General features: G+C 31.6%; 1 protein-coding gene across 12 annotated transcripts in view; it reads right to left on the reverse strand.

The window, feature by feature from the left end:
* NBEA (neurobeachin) overlaps positions 1-19,842 on the reverse strand; it is a 674,173-nt gene that overhangs the window by 453,245 nt on the left and 201,086 nt on the right. For 10 of the 12 annotated variants that reach the window (XM_072795453.1, XM_072795454.1, XM_072795457.1 and 7 more), the window contains 5 exons: positions 15,384-15,564; positions 12,917-13,047; positions 9,229-9,336; positions 3,567-3,735; positions 2,047-2,142 (listed from right to left, as the gene is read on the reverse strand). In XM_072795453.1, the coding sequence (XP_072651554.1) occupies positions 2,047-2,142; positions 3,567-3,735; positions 9,229-9,336; positions 12,917-13,047; positions 15,384-15,564 (685 nt within the window). The remainder of the gene's footprint in view (positions 1-2,046; positions 2,143-3,566; positions 3,736-9,228; positions 9,337-12,916; positions 13,048-15,383; positions 15,565-19,842) is intronic. The other 2 variants (XM_072795459.1, XM_072795461.1) reach the window with 1 other exon arrangement.

Below are 19,842 nucleotides of genomic sequence, written 5' to 3' on the forward strand. Positions count from 1 at the left end.
CCTTAAAAATCCAGATACTCTCTTGATAATATTAAATAATAATTAAGGAACAAAAAATGTCATAGATACCATAAACTTCCAAGATTCTTTTTGTCCTTTGATCGCTTCTGCTAACTCAAAAAAAAACATGTTGCAATCATTCCCCATTTTTAAGTACTTAATTCATTAAAGATATTTTACATGTCTGACAAAGAAGCCAGTTCTACTAGTCTTTAAAGAGTGGAATCAAATTGGTTTCTTATCCTGTAAAAACACCAAGAATTGACTTTCTAGTTTCAACATCATCAACAGGACTTTTCTTTGCAATGTACCATAGCATACAGTAACAAGGACTTATGATCAGCTTACATATTATCACATAGTAAAGAAAATAGCAAATTCACCACATCAGTCTTAAAGTAATTCAAAACTTTATTAGCCACTAAGAACACTGTACAGTTCAGCTAATATTGTTTTCACAAGAAAATATCCTTGATAAAGAAAGCAGTGCATTGATAGTCTGACATAGGCTCCTTGATCTGGGTAACTATTCTACAATATTCTCCTGCCACGACGGCTAAACCTTTGGAACATCTTTTAAACAAAACGAACTCCAGACTTTTAATCTAACTTCTTAGTTCACAGCTGGATGTTAGTAAGCAATAAAGCTGAAAAGAAAGGATTTTTCCTTTATTTCATCATGATGTTCAAAGGTTGCACATTTGTTTTTTAAAAAAAGTCTGTGCATTCATCAAGTCGCAAAAAAAAAAAGGATTTCACTGCTTTATTTGTTCTATAAGTTAGTCTTCCATATCATTAGCCAATATATGGAAAACACTGAACTATGGTATCATCTGGAGCTCAGGGTTCTCTTTAAACTCACTCAAGTTATTGGCAGAATTAAGTTGTTTGTTGTTGCAGGCTAATGCCCCCCACTTGCTTGTTGACTGTCAGCCAGGTAGTGATCTCAAGTTCCTACAAGTTGATCTCAGATCTTTGAACTCCTGTCACCTTCATCTCAGCAATAAAGGACTTTCTTCTAGTCAAGTCACTTTTACACTCTCAGTCTCTCTGGCTTCCTTTTCTGTAATCAAGCCAGAGAAAACTTCTCTGCCTTTATCAGGCTTATGTAATTGGGTCCGGACTATATGGATCATCACTTTCTCTTAAAAGCAATTGTGCTATGAAATACAACACAGTCACTGGATCAAAATCTATGCTATTCATTGTCCCAGGACTCATCCAGGGTATATACCCAGGAAAATCTGGGGTGGGGCAGGCAAGGGGGAAGTACAGAATTCGGCCCACTATAATCCTGTTCTGCAGAGAGCAATCCCATGTTACCTTTACCCAGAGACATCATATCAGTTATTTTATTTTTTCTGGCTCCTTTAAAAAAATCTTCCATTTTTTTCCCTCATTACATTCACTATTTCTTTTAGATTGAAAAATACCTTCAAGGTACTTACAAAAGCCATTTAAATGTTCTTATCTGCTGATACTGCTATTGGAGTCTGTTTCTACTGAATGATTTTCCCCCTTGCTTATATATTTCATTTTCCTGCTTCTTTACATGTTTAATAATTTTTATTGAATGCATAACACGGAATTTTATGTTGTTTGGTGAAGAATTTTTTTGTATTCCTTTAAAAAGAGGTAGAACTTTGCTCTGACAGTAAATTAAGTGATCTACAGATCAATTTGATGTTTTCAAGACTTGTTTTTAAGCTTTTTTTTCCTGTGAGTCTAGAGTAGCTTTTACTCTAGGGCTGATTTAGTTCTGCTACTAAGGTGTGACTCTTCTGCAATCTCTAGCGAATGCTATCACTGAATATTCTTATATATAATTAAATATTCTTAAATTTGCAAATGATACTTAAAGAAATGTAATTAAATATAAATATAAAAACTATATTTTGCTCTGAACAGCCAAATATAAAAACAACGTATCTCCATGAAACCTGAGGTATATACTTGTTTATAAACAATTACATTATGGATATTTATTGTATAACAATTAATGAAATACAAATGCCCAAACAGGTCAGGAGATGAGGTCAATATTACCTTTGTAAAATGAGTGGGCAAAGCTCTGCTCAGGAATTAACTTGGCAAGGAATCCATGGTTCAAACTTGGATGAGGGATAGATGGTATGACCACAACTGTAGAGAAAATCATGGAATCAAATTTGAGCCAGCATGTAACAACCTGCAACATGGTCCACTGGAGATCCATGACAACTCTATATTACTGCAACATGCAAACAGTACTAGCAATAAAGACTCATCTCTGGAGGAAGGAAAGAGGTTATGTATTAAGAGAAAGGAAAAATCATACACCTGTTAAATAGAGTAATTTTAGCAACATACAGAAAGACACACACACACACACAAAATCAGAACTGGAAGGCTGACTAAAATATTACTTGTTTTATACATCTAAAGCTGACATGAATGCATTTAAAATGAAGAAAGAGTTAATTAACATAATAGAGTCTTAGTGTTTTAAATGGTCAAAAGACATAAACTGGAATGGTAGGATAATGTTTAGTTTGAAGAATAAAGTTAAAAGTATACTACAAAGAAATAATATCATGTTTATGTGTTCATGCAACAATAAAGTATTATATCTAAAACATAATTCACATTTCCACAACAGCAAGGTAAAGGAGATATGATATGCTCAGGGAAAACAAGATACAGAGATTTGACCACTAATTTCTACTCACTTTTTTAAATGTCCATTTTATTTATATATCATATGCATTTATTTAGGTAAGACAATTTCAACTACAGATTAATCCATTGGTACATGAAATAACCACTAGGTTACCAAGGATACATTGCAAACAACCAAGAAATAACCTTGATATAAACACATGGCAGGAAATGCAACTGACAGAAAGCATCCCAAGATGTTAAAATATTAGTTGCCAGAAAATGTGTTTATCATTTTCAAGCGAAGTAGGCAAAGCTGATGATGCAAGAACTCCCACAACATGAGCTTCTTCTCTAAATAAGATAAAAAAATATGATCCAAGATGGTTCATTGTTGTCTGTACGTCTCTGAGTTTAGTTGAAGCAACTTTAGTATAAAGTTTAGAATGTATGTTTGTTTATTTGAATCTCTGACAGAATATTTAGATATTTAAATAATTATACACAGCAAGGAGAAAGAGAATAAGCCAGCAAGAAAGAAGCTATCTTTGAACTTGGCTATAAAGATTTATATTTAGGCTTATTCTTGGTTTTGAACTACTCTCTAAGAATCTTCTACTTTCATGTTCATAAAATTTAAAAAATAATACATTTAAAACACAAGTTATTTGCATATTAAATAGTAAATGATTTGCATTAACAGATGGAACATTAAAACTAAAACTGCACTGATAAAAAGAGAATATAGCAAATATCATAGAAATTAACACATTTTTGTGGAATTGAGGAATATTAAATTGGTATTTATATACCACCTACTTATAAATATGTGAGGTGATTATGAGTAGGATTAGTTTAAAACTGGATGTAAAAATGAAATAAAGAGGAGATAAATGATAAGAATTCAAATAATTAAAAAAAAATAGTACCTGTACTTGTTGGTGAATTTATTTCTTGTCTGATGTTTCTACCTGGTTGGCTTCCAGTTCTTGCTGTCTCTCGCTGGGGTTCTAATATGTCACGATACTTGGAAACCATCAGAACCGAAATGAAGTAAACAACAGCTAGAGCTAAGAACTGTGCCTGCTTGCTATCATCCTGCATAAAATGAAAAGGAGGTTCTGACATTCAAATTTTTAAAGTTATCGGGGTACAAGAAACTATTTTATTTTTTTATGGAGGCAAAATATGGCATTTAACTTTAATTAAAACTTCTCAGTATACATGTTATTTAATTAGAATCATTTAAGTATAAATACAAAGCTCTAAGAATATATCACCTAAGTTATAGGTTGAAATTTAATTTAAAAAATGAGAATGTTAAAATTTTGCTGAATATGCCACAAAATTTTATTCTTTGTCTTTTTCACCATTACTGTTCATTTCTTCCATAACAACAGAGTATGTATATTATAAAATATACAGACAGCAAAAGGCTGAAAGAATAATATCTGCATAAAAATCAATAGTTCCAAATGTTATAACCAAAAAATTAATAGAATAAAACTATAATTGAGCTACATTACAATTCTAACATATTACTAACTCAGGAGACTATATGAGTACAAAATAGGGGAAACATAAACAATGAGGGAACAGAAAATGTGAACTTTATATTAGCTCAGTATGAGCTAGAAGTGTGATATTGCAGCTTAAGAAAAACTAATGCAATCTGTGACTACATAAATAGTTAAAAATGAGTAGCAGTCCCACTATTCTACACTCGAAAAATGACCTCTAAAATACTGCCAATATTGAGGCTCTGAATTTCAAAAGCTCAAGGACAATATGGGAGCTTTTCCAGTGCAACAAATTGGTAAAAAGTATGAAAACAACTGGTGAAGTTAGGATATAGAGAGAATAGTTTTCAAAAAGCATACTGCAAGGGTGCCTTGGTGGCTCAGCTGGTTGACCATCTGACTCTGAATTTTGATTCTTAATTTTGGCTCAGGTCATAGAGCCCCACATCAGGCTCTGCCCTCATAGGGAAGATGGTTTTAGATTCTCTCTCTCTCCCTTTGCCCTTCCCCCCATGCCTCCCTTCTCTAAAAAGTAAATTTTTTAAAAAAGCAGACTGTAGTAGAAAAGACAACTCTGTAATTATGTTTTGTAAAATATAAAGAGCTGCATGTAACCTTGAAAGCCTAAATAACTATATTATAGGGAAAAAACTGATAAGGAAGCAAATTTATAACCTCCAATACCACTTTCACATTAGACCATACTTGAAGGAATTAAATGTAAATGGTTTATAAAGCCCTTTTTCTAAGCTAGGTAAAAGTAACACTTCATAGGAAACTGCAAGTAATTATTGTGGCCCACAAATAACAGATAAAAAATACTATGATATGAATAAGGAAAGCAAACATGAATCAAAGTCTAGCAACTCCATTAAAGGCACCTATTTTTTACTTCATTTAAGCACAATGTAAACAAGATTTAGTATTTATATGCATTTGTCAGAAAAGAGAGCAAACGAGATATTTACTAATAATTTAATACTACCAAATGGAATTAGTACAGCTAATACAGAAAAATACTGAAATAGACCAAATCTATTCTGAAATATCATAAATTTAGTATGTCATACTCTGAGGGTGATAGCTTTTCTAGAAATATAGTTTCTTATAAAGTGTTTGTAATGCATACTCTGAATTATAATGCTGATGGAATAAATATATGGAGAAGGAAAAAATCAAATAAAGTTATTATAAAGGAAAATGAAGTGCAATCATATCAACAAAGATATTGACCAGGAATGAATTCAGACACAGCTCAAGCTGTAATATTCTGTAACACTTATATTTCCACCACTGGAAACTCAGTGCCAGGCAATTAAAAAGCATGTGTGGAATGAACCTATGTCAACTACAAAGTTGCAGAGTTGCAAACAACAGATACTGTGAAGTGTTGTTCTAGCCAGCTAAAATCTCTCGAAAGTATGGCATGAAAACAGTTGCCTTTTCTTTTCAAATCCAGATCAGCAAACCAATTGTGCTGCTTATTCCTAGTTCTGTCTTTAAAAATGAAGCACAACATACATAGAGGCTAAACAGCTGGAGAACTAAATTTGTATACAAATTAATTTGTCTTGCCTACATATTTTATTATTATGAAGACAAACTCTTATGTTTCCCCCATCTACTTAAGATATGAGTTCCTCCACTATTCAATTTTGAATCGATAATAATATAATTAATTCTGAAATCCTTTAAAAACTTTAATGCTTCAACCAGGATGTTAAAAAAACTTTTAAATTCAACTTTCAAGGATTAAAATTACTTCAGTTTATATTATTTCATATAGAAGGAACCTAATATAGAAGCATAATGAATCTGCTTTCACATTTTGGTTTACTGGGGAACACTGAAAACAATGTTCATTTTTAAAGTTTAATTTTTTTAATTTTTTAAGATTTTATTTATTTATTCATGAGAGACAGAGAGAGAGGCAGAGACATAGGCAGAAGGAGAAGCAGACTCCCCACAGGAAGCCTGATGTGGGACTCAATCCAGGGACCCTAGGATCACACCCTGAACTGAAGGCAGATGCTCAACCACTGAGCCACCCAGGCACCCTTCAATTTTTTTTATTCTTACCACATAGCAAATTTTGTCACACAATGCTTTACAGAGATTTAAACAGTTCATGTGAATTTAAATCAGCAATGTCTTCATAATAGAAAATAAACAAGATATGTATATATATTACATATTATATGCATATATGTATAATGTACATATACTTTTCCTTAAAAACTTAATTTTTTGTTTCATTTATTTGTGAAATTAAGGCAACTAAAAATAATTACTGATTCACAAAAATTTCAAAAGTCAAGTAAAATTCTTGGCATGATATCTACAATTGACTTTAAAATATATCAACTGTCAAATACTTCCAAGAGGAGTGCACCTTTTGTGATGAGCACCAGCTGATGTATGGAAGTGATGAATCACTATACTGTACACCTAAAACTAATGTTACACTGTATACAAACTGAAATTTAAATAAAAACTTAAAAAAAAACAAATAAAAGTGAAAAAAAAAAGTGTGCCTTACAATCTATGAAATATGATGATGAAAGAGAATGCGGGCAGCGGGTGACTCAGCGGTTTAGCGCGACCTTCAGCCCAGGGCATGATCCTGGAGACCCTGGATTGAGCCCCGCGTTGGGCTCTCTGCATGGAGCCTGCTTCTCCCTCTGCCTGTGTCTCTGCCTCTCTCTCTCTCTCTCTCTCTCTGCCTCTCATGGATAAACAAAACAAAAAAAAGAAAAAAAGAAAAAAGAAAAAGAGAATGCTTTGGGGAGCTCTTTAGGGTTCTGACCAATTCGTGCTACCTGGATAATCTTAATGTTTCTGAATCTCAAATTTCTCTTACCCTAAAATGGAAGTTTATGATAATATACATTAAGTGTCTGAAACCCATTATAAACTCAACAAACACAAGTTTTATTACTTTAATGATGTTTGGAAGGTACATCTGGGAACACTAAATTCCCATCCTTCAGGAACAAAGCTAGGCACCACCATTGTTGGGTTATCCAACATATTTAACGTCTAGGAGTCTTAGAAAAAATTATCCTAATCTACCATAAAAACCTAATGCAGAATTTCCTAACAATTTAAATACAATGTTACACTTAATTAACATAAACCCATTCTATCTTAAGTCTGTCTGTGCTTCTTGGAGATGAGGTATGCTCTGTGTTTTAATCATTCTTCATTTAAAAAACATTCTTTCCATACCACATTTTTTCAGGATGAATTTCAAGTCTCATTTTTAAATGATTAATCTGTTAGTAATTTTTTTTCAAGTCTGGATTAGAGTCCAGATTATTATAAGACTGTTAAATCATGGTTTTTATAGTATAGTACATTTTATCTCCATATTAAAAATTATTTTATTATTTATTAATTGCAAAGAAAAATGGTTTTTTTACAGAACATCTGAAAACATAAAAAAGTATAAAAGACTGTTTACCTAGAGATAATCATTAGTAACACTTAGTATGTTTTTTGATTTTTTTGAAGGTGCACATGTACATGTGCATACACTCACATAAAAATGCAGTACTTATGTAATATAAATACTCTGTGTACTGTTGCTTTACCTTAAAATATATCATGATCACTTTTCTATGTCACTAAATTTCCCTCAAAAATATGACTTTATATGGCTGCACACTATCCCACTGAATGAATATACTGTGGTCCATTAAGCTGAAACTGTTAGATATTTGTAATGTTGCCCATTTTCTTGTAGGCATCTTTGATGAGTACATGAAGTCACATAACTTCTAGGTAAAACCACCGGGTCACAGGGCATCAATATTTGTAAGAGTTTTGACACATTATGAAAAAGAACTATCAGAAAGTTTATCCAATTTAAATGTCTACCGGTGATATATGACAGAGCATGTTTCAATACACCCTTGCAATGTTAGGGACTATTATTTAAAATTTTTTATTTATCTAATAATAAATATATCTCACCATTATTTTTCTACATTCCTTGACTACTGGTGATACTGACTTCATCATATATTTGTTACCTTATCTTTTATATTTTCTGTCCACTGTCTACTTTTTGTTTGTATGTTTATAATTTTTCTAATAATTTGTAAGAACTGATACATATTAAAGAGAGTGACAATTTTTCTGTCACATATTCTTACCATGCTTTATTATGCTGTGTCACTCAAGTATGTTTTAACCACTTTCTAAAGTACAAAGTACTTAGCCAACTAATTGTTAAATATAAATTTAAAATATAGACTTTCTTACTCTTGATCTCAGAGTTAAAGAGTTCAAGCCCCACACTGGGTGTGGAGCCTATTTAAAACAAATAAATACTTAAATTTTCTTTTGTGTTTCTTAAATCATCAATTAAAATAAGACAAACAGAATCCAAAGTGGCCGGAAAATAATAACTATGTTAAAGAGTACTGTCATTATTGGATCTGCTGTGAAACACAGATGTTTCTATGTGATTTGTGAAAAGGCTGACCTTATCTTTACTCAACTTCAGTAAGTAATCATATAACTGGGGTATTTCAAGAAACCATCTCCACAAGCTATTTTTTCCTTAAGCTTTACAATGCTACTTTTGTAACTCAAATTCTCATAAATACCTATTACTTTAAAAATGTAGATTTTCTTTCAAAAGTAATTGCTGCCCCTCAAAAAAGTAATTGCCAGTAACTCCTTACTGAATTAATTTCTTTTATTCATAGTACAAGGAACATTGATAATAAAATAGTAAATACCTAGGGATGAAGTAAGGAATATAAAAGAGAAAAGCAGGTGATTCAACACAAAGTGAATCATAATTTTTCAAGGTTATCCCTAGTCTTAGTATATACACAAACTAAATTAAAATTTCGCATCATCTAAAAAAATGATGTATCAATAAGCTTTCAAAAAAAGCAAAGGCTCAATCATTTTACAATCAGAAGTATGCTCTAACCTAAATTCCTGACATTAGGACATTTAGTTGTAATAGCAGCTTTCTTGTAACATTTAAAGTATTTTACACAAATGACAATGGAAGATTTTTTTTTTCCTGGGAAATCAAGCAGGTATAACTTACCACATCACGAAAGACGACGGCACGAAGGCGATTAATATCAACATCCTGAAGAAGTCTATCAGGATCTTTAATAGGAGAAAGGTTACCTGGAACACTTTCTAATGGAGTCTTAAAAAAGAAAGAGAATTGTTAAAAAGAAAATAGCATAATACAGAAACATATATAGAAGTATAACTTCTAGTATCTTTAGGCGTTACATAAGCCATGGTCTTTACCTCCCTATCACTGAGTAACATTTATTGACAATAGTACTCTATTATAAGACACCGCTTCTGTTCTCCTCTCTGCTCGTCACAGTGTCACTTACTTAATAAAGCTCTTGCTCTTCATCACCACAGCTACCACAAGAGACTTAGAAAAGTAGTAAGACTGAAAAGATACTTATCTTGGACTTCAGAATGTTTGAGCTCAAACTCTGCTGTGTGGGCTTTTTACTAATACTTTTACTAATACTAACATTCTCTGAGCCTCGTTTTCCCAATCTCTACTTATATCTCTTTGAGTCACTGGGCTCATTTATTATCCATCATGCTTTTATAACATATGAGATTACTATACGACATTGTATGAGATTTTATATGTATAAGTATGTTTCATGATCTACAAAAAGCTAAAACTGTAAACAAAAAAATTAGTCATAGCCTTAATATTAAAGCTGAAAGACATTAAAGATCACAACCACTGGGCAGCCCGGGTGGCTCAGCGGTTTAGCGCCGCCTTCAGCCCAGGGCCTGATCCTAGAGACCTGGGATCAAATCCCACATCAGGCTTCCTGCATGGAGCCTGCTTCTCCTTCTACCTGTGTCTCTGCCTCTCTCTCTCTTCTCTCTCATAAATAAATAAATAATAAATAAATAAATAAATAAATAAATAAATAAATTCTTTAAAAAAGATCACAACCACCAAAAGTCCTTTTAATAGCTGAAGATATAAAAACTGACAAATTTTAAGTAATGTATGACATAGCAAATTAGTGAGAGCCAAGTTTCCTGAAATTCAGTCCAGTACTTTATCACTCATACAATACGTTAAGAATTGTGTGGATTAAATCAGATCATATACATAGAGTACCAAATACAATTCCTGCAAATAGAATAATTTGTTGTTATCCAACTAATTAAAAATAAATAGACTTCCTTCTAAATCCTCTATATATTTCAATTATGACTTTTCACTTCTAAATTAAGATGTCTGATTCCTTTGCAGCACAGAATAGGGAAAGGACATACTTAGTATTTGTTTTCCATTATAATTCCACAACTTACCAGCTATATGACCTTAGGTGAGATACTTAACTTCTCTGGACCTCTGCTATATAATCTAAATAATAAGCTGATACTACTTATCACAGGATGCTTAAAGAAAATAACACATTGTTTACAGCTGAAATGAAAAGCATATAGATGAAGAAATTTATATTTTTTCTTATATATATAATTTTATATTTTATAAAGTATTTATAAATCCATAATCGAATTTGATCCTTATAAAGACCTTTTTTAATGAGTAAAGCTTATATTATTGTTTCTTTTTACAAAGTACAGAAAGTGAGGCCCAGTGAAGATGTATTACCCAGGCAAGTCTACAGAAATTAATATTATATCAAAATTATCTATGGTTTACTTACTAAAGTCACATAAAAAATTCATAAACACATGGAAAAAAACAAAGACCCTCACTAACCAGGTCCACTGATTATCTTCCTTGATATGTGTTTTCTTATCACTTTTTCCCTAATATTTCTATATCCATTGCTTATTAACCATTTTTCATTGCCAAGATTCTTGCTAGAGAGATAGTGACTAGCTCAATTAAATTACTACAAAACTCCTTCCCATTGGACTTTTCATTCTATGTTCTACAATCAGAGTAATATTTGGCTTGACAGTCTTGAGAAGCTTCCTATTTTCTAGTGAATTAAGTACAGACACCTTTAAGATCAAATTTCTCAAGAACACTTATTTATTCATTTTATGAGTGTATAATCTGAGTGGCTACCTGTTAAAGGAAGGGAATTAGTATAAATTGAAAGTTCACTGTGTCAGAAACTAAAAACTTTAATACGTTACTGCTTGTCATTTAGTTTATATAAACACCTTGTAAATTAAGATTTGTATTCATTTTAAAAGACTGGAAAACTGAGGCACAGGAGACTAAGGAGTTTGTCTTGGATTACAAAACTAGTTACGGGGTAGAGCCAGAATACAAACGCTGACCTGTTTGAATCTAAAGTTAGTGCTCTTTTGACAAAGTACTGCCAGTGTTAAATATTCATGCTCTGCAATTGCAAAGATGTACAAGATATGGACATGTCCTCAAGTATACGGTCTACTATGCTTACACAAATAACATGAGGCATTCTTTTTTTTAATTTTTATTTATTTATGATAGTCACAGAGAGAGAGAGAGAGAGAGGCAGAGACACAGGCAGAGGGAGAAGCAGGCTCCACATGTCCACCGGGAGCCCGACATGGGATTCGATCCCGGGTCTCCAGGATCGCGCCCTGGGCCAAAGGCAGGCGCCAAACCGCTGCGCCACCCAGGGATCCCAACATGAGGCATTCTTGTCGTTGTGTTCATAATTAATTTTCTAAGCAATGGAGAACACTTTGAAGACTTGTTAGCAATAAAATATGATCTAATGATTTTAGAAATATTTTCTACACAAGTTAAAAAGAGGCTGCAATACAGATATATTAAATATGTGGTTGTTCTGCTTAAAAGTTGCAGAAGTTTGAAGCCATAGAACTATTAAAATGAATTAAACTTCTATTTCATGTCTTCGCTTATTGAGCAGAAAAAAAGTTTGTCAATAGCAAATATCTGCCTTCAAGTGTGGTGGGTGATAAGAGACATAACAGGGTTTTATGAAAATATAAAATAGAGGAAACTACCCTAGACTGGGATGGCAGTTCGGGTATCTGAAAATATTTTTCCCAAAGAGGAGCACTTAAGCTAAAGCCAAGAGTTGAATGGATTTTAAGTGGATGAAAAGTAAGGATGGATGCTTCATGTAAAGGAAACCTATGATAAAGTCTGAAGGCAGGAAAAGAAAAAAAAGATTTTCTGATGAACAAAATAAAGTCTATCATGTGACTAAAAAGGCAAAAGCAAGAGGATAAGGGGATGCAAGCTGCAGCTGAAGAAGCAAGGGTTAGTCATGTAGGATCTTAGAGGTCATGTTAATAAAAGTTTGGAGGTGATGCATAGGGCAGTTAAACATATGAAAAAGAGCTAATTTAGAATGAGAATTATTGGTATATTCCCATAATACACTATTCATTCATTTCCTGGGTAATCAATATATATATATATTTCATATTATGTTGATACCTGTCATCAAAAACAACCATTTAAAAAGGGCATTATTCATATATTGAGCTCCGTGAAAATATGTTAACTAGGAAAAAATAGCAATAACAAAGAACTTAAAGGAGCTATGTGTACTGATATCCTTATAAAAATTCTATGAAGTAGATATTAGAATCTTCGCTTAATAGCAAGTCTCAGAGAAGTTAAATAATCTTAGTAACACAATAATGCAGAAGAAAAGCCAGCATCAAAGACTACAGCTGTATGATTTCCAGATCTTGGCTCTTTCATTACGCAATACCATGTCACTTTTTTCCCATACTCAAAACCAAAAATTTAAGGTACATTATATTTAACACAGAAAATGTTTAATTACCTTTGAAGCTGCTGTGGCGGTCACACTTTGGGGAGCTTCCTGAGGTTTACTGCTGCCATGGGAAGATTTGCTCCCCCTGTCTCTCTGCCTCTGCCGACATTCTAAACAGTTTCTCACAGCAACACAACAAACTATTTAAAAAACAAAAGCAAAAAATAAATAAATAAATAAATAAATAAATAAACAAACAAGTAAATAAATAAATAAAAATTAAAATTAAAAAAATAAAAAATAAAAACCAAAAGCAGATTATTAATATAAATTCTTGATTGACATGTTGAAAAAGTGGTTTTTTCTTTCTTTCCCCTTTCTCCATTCATTATTCCTAAAATCAAATATTTTTAAATATTATGAAATACAGTAATGAAAAGTACATATAAAATATATGCATAGTTAAAAAATAAAAACAACATACCCATATACCACCAACCTACTGCAGGAAGAGAATTATTACTGAAATTCCCAATATATCCCTTCCTTATTCTATCCCCCTCCATTGTTTAAAATTCTGAATTTCACAGATCAATAAAATTTTTTTGAACTTAATATTCATATTTGATAAAGTTTTTTATTGACAAGACTTCTTCAGTAATAGGACTACCTGGTGACTATACTGAGCATAGCTCCCCATTTCAGGAAGTAACAGAGCACCTCAATGCAGGGAGTCTCACAACCCAATATCCACCTTTCTGTGTGGTGGGAAAGTCAAAGCCTTGTCAATAAGCATTTAATATGCACAAGCTTTTCACTTATTATTTTAAGAAGTCATGCAGTAATAAACAGTACAGGTTCTAGAATCTGATCGCCTGAATTTTACTGGCTGTGTGATCTTGGGCCAGCTGCTTAAACTATGTGTGCCTCAGCTTCCCCATAAGTAAAATGAATATAAACATAGTTTAACTCCCTTCGAGGACTGCTCTAAGGATTAATTAATACATTTATAAAGTGCTTAGAACAGTAGACAACACATATTGATACATAAATTGTTTGCTTCATTATTATTCACTCCTAAAACTTCTGGAGATGACAAAAAAACAAATCGGCTAGGAAATACTAGGATAAAAATGAAATTAACAGTACAGCTTTGAAATATATTCAGAAATAAAAGCTCAGAATAACCAAATAAATGCTGGTTTGGTTTTGTTTTAAAGATTTTATTTATGGGACGCCTCAGTGGCTCAGTGGTTGACTGTCGGCTCAGGGCATGATCCCGGAGTTCTGGGATCTTTAAGATTTTATTTATTCATAAGAGACACACAGAGAGAGAGAGAGAGAGAGAGAGAGAGTGTGTCAGAGACATAGGCAGAGGGAGAAGCAGGCTCCCTGCAGGGAGCCCGACAAGAAACTCAATCCCAGGACCCAGGATCACGATCTGAGCCGATGCTCAACCACTGAGCCACTCAGGAGTCCAATAAATGCTGGTTTTAAGATACTGAGGTATTTAAAAAATTTCTCTGTCTCACAAAGTTCACTCTGTCAGCTATTGTTAAATGTCACTGGATATGTCCATAGTGCCCACAGTAAATTATACTACACCTATCAGTAGTCAGAAACAGCTCAGTGTGGTCAATCTTTACATTAGAATGATGATGGAATGATTCCACCTAACTTGCCCATCTTTAAAAAATACAAAGAAAAAAAGTAGGTTTCATTCCATCATTCTTAAACCAAGCTATTATTCCTACCTTGGATCAAAACAATTTATCCCCTGAAACTATACACCTGTAGATTTTTATATAATTTTTAAAATTATGGTTAAAAAGAGTACACATCAGGAACTTCCTTCCTATTTGTAATGCCTTACTTTCCTGTGTCCTACTCATACTCAGGCAAGTATAAAAACAATTGTTTTCTGGGCCCTTATAAAGTCTAAGCAGTATAAGTAAATTTCCCCTTTAAAAAAGTTAAGATGTGTAAGGATAGATGTAAAGAGATGGACTAAATTGACCAAAGCGTTTTTAGTGCTAACTTTTCTTTGCCACACTGAAGAGTAAATAAACATATAGGTATGTTTATTAGTGTTAACTGCTTACTCTGAGAAATAGTGACATTGGAATAGTCAGTTTTATCCTTTGGCATTCTGTGCATAAAAATTATGTAACTGGCCTTCCGACATATTTGTGAGTCAGGACAACTATATTCTATATTAGTTTACCAAAAAAGGAATCCTAAATAGATTGACATTAAGATCATGTCAATGAAAAATGTTATAGCGCTATTGATTTTAAAACAATTCAAAACATATTTTACTTCATTTCAAATTTATAACCCATTAAAGATGATCAACTTCTTGAAATCTCTAAAGTGAAGATACCATAATTTTTTAATTTAGTAGTTCTCAAGAATTACAAGGTTATCTCTATACAACATAATTATTAACTTGTATCATCAATACATACTACAGAGCATCAAAAGACTGATCTGTAGGTTATTATTTAACATGTACCATTATTCTTAACAGACTTACCTAGCCTTAGGCACTGTCTCATTAAACCTCCAGAAGACATGTTTTTTTCAGCTTCAATCTCACTAAAATTTAGAGAGCTGGCAAATACAAGTACATCAACCATAGCCATCAATCGGCTGAGGAAAGTTACTGCTGTCTCAGCTGACATGCCTTGTGTCACTTCAATATTTTCCAATTCCGTCTTTAAGAAAATAGAAGAGTTAAGCCTTGTTTAAAATGTGGAAATATAATACATATACATACATACTACAGGTAAATAGTAGTTCAGCATACTTAGTATATTTTCTAAACAAAATAAATCATAAATTAGAAACTAACTCTACATATCAAAGAGCTGGTTGTCAAATTTAATTAGTTTACCTATGAATTATCCTTGAAAAAAGAAAAAATCCATTTTAAAATGAAGGTTAAAAATAAATGTCATCACTTGTAAAAACATATTTCGAACTTAAGATCATATCACAAAGATACTTAGGAATAATTACACATCTATATTATGCTACTTTTGTCTTATTTTATTAACAAAGATATAAAATTGTTACTTTCCTAAAATCTTCACTCTTCTTTACTAAGAGAGATGCTTTACTTTTTCTTTAGTATAAATGCATGACGAGTAATAGTAAAGATACATGGCACTTCCAATTGGCATCAAAATGAGATGACTATCAGATGAGAACACACGATAATTTCTTACCCATTTCAGAATAAACTAAGCTACTAGGAATCTCATATATAAAATAAAAATCTAGGGTAAAAATAATCAAGAAGACCATTAATTCCTCTGCAGACATTAACTTGTGATCTATAAGACACTAGCAATGAGAAGTGTGATCCTGGAGACCCAGGATCGAGTCCCACGTCGGGCTCCTGCATGGACCCTGCTTCTCCCTCTGCCTATGTCTCCGCTCTCTGTCTCTCTCTCTCTCTCTGTCTCTCGCTCTCTCTGTCTATAATGAGTAAAAAAAATACTACTGCTTACATTTTCTGAAAATGGGCACACTAGCCATATTGATTAACCTTACTTCTTCACCAAATGATAAATTCAACTACAAGGTAAGCATATATTACAGGTATCTACTCCTAATTAGTGTTCCATTTTGATATTGTTGATGTACATCATTTAACCTAAATATATTCCTACTCACATTAAAATGGAAATGTCAGCAGGAAGCACTAATTGAAGAAAAAAAACCCCACCTTTTAAACACTTTTTGAGCACAAGATGGGTAATAAAAATGATAGGTGACTACTGCAAGCACCATATAACTAAACTCGATTCTAAATGGAGTATAAAATGTAACAACTTTTCTTCCTTCCATTTAACAGCAAAATTGTGTTAAAACCATTCTCTCTAAAATGAGCTTGAAAACAGAACTTTGTTTTCGATTGTTGATTTACATTATGCCAACTTAGTCTGTGGCCTAAAGAAATAATTAATTCATCTCTTGGATTTCTTAAATGCAAGTTCCTAGCACTTTACTGATATATAACATTACTTCATAGCATGAATTAAAAATGTGATCACAGCACAATAGTATATTAAAAAGAAAAAATTTTTACAGAAGACCTCTTTTAAATCTCAGTGTAAGCATCTCATAATGGAATGGAAAATCTGGCCATTGTTTAGATCTATCAAATATTCTAAATTAATTTTCAAAAATATTAGAATTTTAAAATATCTATAGATACATTCTCAAAGAAATTCACCATTATGAATTATTCAAATTATAAGATGTATTTATTACTAGTCATTTTATTAGTTAATGGTCTTATTTTCATGCCTTTTATGGTCTACCAGGCCTAACCTCCAAAATATGCTTTCATTTTTAAATGGCTAAATTACATACAGAAATTATAAATAGATTATTAATCATCCATGTAACTTGCCAAACTGTTATTTTTGACTAAACAAAATAAAACTTTGAAATAATAAAGCATTCTTAACACAAAGAACCAAAAAGGGAGCTCTTAATTAATTCCATATAAAAGTAATTTATAATTTTGATGAAATGTTATATAAACATTGTAACATAAGTTTAACAATAAAGATCACTCACATATGATTATTATTAAATCTTAAAATAACATATATCCCATCCAATTTCCTTTCATTAGAACCAATTAACATTTGATTGAACATATGACTGAAATATGTTTTCATTTTATAATAGTTTAGCCTAAAGGTTATTGTGAATAATATGATTTCATCAATGCATTGAGAAAAAAATCCTTTTAATGAGTATTTTAAATATACCAAAGATATGTGTAACGTTAAAGATGGTATGGGAACTCAAAACATAACGAAGTCAAAAATTTCATAAAAAGTAAAAATAAAGCTTAAAACTGAAGACCTGAAAATTACTGAGGTAATACTAACCTTAGAACCCTGGACATGCATTAGACAAAACAGACAACAGATCAAAAAGTACAAGAAAAGGAAATTATTAAAATTAAATGAAAATACAATGTAAAATTGAAAGATAAAATAATATATTTTAAAATTATATTTTATTGTTTTATTAAAGTTCTTAGAAAAAATATTCCTTTTATAAATTACATATGATTAACATTAAATATTTAAACTAATGTTTATTTTTTTCATTAGAGTAACTCTGCCAATAATATATATTATACAAAGTTCATATACTAGAAATTATGCATATTCTATTTTATAAAATAAATATATTTTCCTGGCAGATGCCTAAGGAAGCATTTTAATAAATAAGCTAATATGATGTCTCTGTAAAAGTCTTAACTCAGTATTGGTTTAGGCAGAGATGACTTAAGGAAATACACTATTTATACCAACCTTCTAGAATTTTTATTAAGGAATGTTATAACTTGTTTTCTAAAACACATGGAGCCCTTCCTATAGATCAATATCCCCAGGTGTCAAAGAATGAAATTCTGTAGTGATTATAACTTAAGAATCACTTTCCCTTTTGCTAGAAAAAAACTTATTGATACACTAATGAGGCCTGCATGTCAACTAAGTTAATTACATAGATAAATTACATAGATATTACACTAAATTTCAGAGTCTTAACTAAGAATTATATTCAATATATTCAAAATTTTGGCTAGAACTAAGTATCACAATAAAAGTCATCAACTGTTCCTATTCTCTGATTTTTTACCACAAATACATGTGAGCATAAATTTCAAAAAAACACCATTTTCATGGTACACTGTATAGGAAAACACATAAAAGACTGCTGAGAATACTAGATATTGATCAGTATTATGAGATAAACAAAAGAAAAATTAGTAATTTTTCCAAATCTATTAGCTAAACATTCTGATAATGGCAAGGAAATATAAACTAAATTTAAGGCCTTATCATTTTTTGACAGATAATATTTGCTCTCCTTTCATGACTATGAAACTATGAGGAAAGCCAGAAATATTAGTCACTATAATTTTCCTTGACAGAGAAAATGAAACTATACATGACACAGAATTAAATTCTAAACATTCAGTGTTCTGGATGGTTGACCAAAATGATCAACTTAAAATCACAAAGTGATTATGCAACTTGTAGTTGATCTATGTTCTTTGCTTCTCTTCATTTTTTCTACAACTTCTTTTCATTCATGACCAACTTGTACAATGTATAGAGAATGAAAGAGAAGGTTCAACTGACTAGTCACAGAAACACTAACTCTAAAAATCCAACATCAACAATAAAAGTAATGCCTCTTTCCCAAAACAAAGACTGGTCAAACTATGTACTAAGAAGTTTAAAATTTTCCCTGGGCCCTGAAGTTAAAACTGCTGGTCTAATTTATAGACTTGAAACTATCTTTATAATTTATATTCTATGCTCATAGGACTTTATAAATAATCAGGGCAAAACTAAAATCCCCCAAAGTCCTGCTTCTTTAATTAAGTTCAAGGTGTTTACTAATATTGTATACGTATACTTTTTTTTCCTTAAAGTTTCCACTGAACTATCACTTACAAGATTAATCTAAACGTTCAACTTTTCATATTTAGTGGGAATTAGTACATTCATGTAAGATCCCAAGGCAGAAAATAGACCACCAATCCCAAAGCGATAGCAGACAAAAAGAGTTTTAAGTCTTTTGCCACCAAAAAATCTCCCATTATAAATAAATTTGTCTCAAATACCTTATTTTAGAATTCTGAATATGACAGGATTATTTTATAAATAAGGAAAATTACCCTATCATAATACAGTTCTGAAAAAAAAAACTGTTTCAAAAGGAACTAAATGAAGGAAACATTAAGAGCCTTTTCCATCTAATGAACTTTTACAGACATTATTTATCCTAATTTTCAGAAACTCCTTGTTAGATTAGCATAATTAACACCTTTTCATAAATGAAGAAAATGAGGGTAATATCCTAACAAGTAAGTGATAGAACCCAGATTAAAACACAGATTTATCTTAAGCCAAAATCCATATACTTTATATTGAATCTTAATTTCAAAAAGA

This window comes from Canis lupus, chromosome 24, assembly GCF_048164855.1.
Source record: "Canis lupus baileyi chromosome 24, mCanLup2.hap1, whole genome shotgun sequence".
Lineage (NCBI taxonomy): Eukaryota > Metazoa > Chordata > Mammalia > Carnivora > Canidae > Canis > Canis lupus.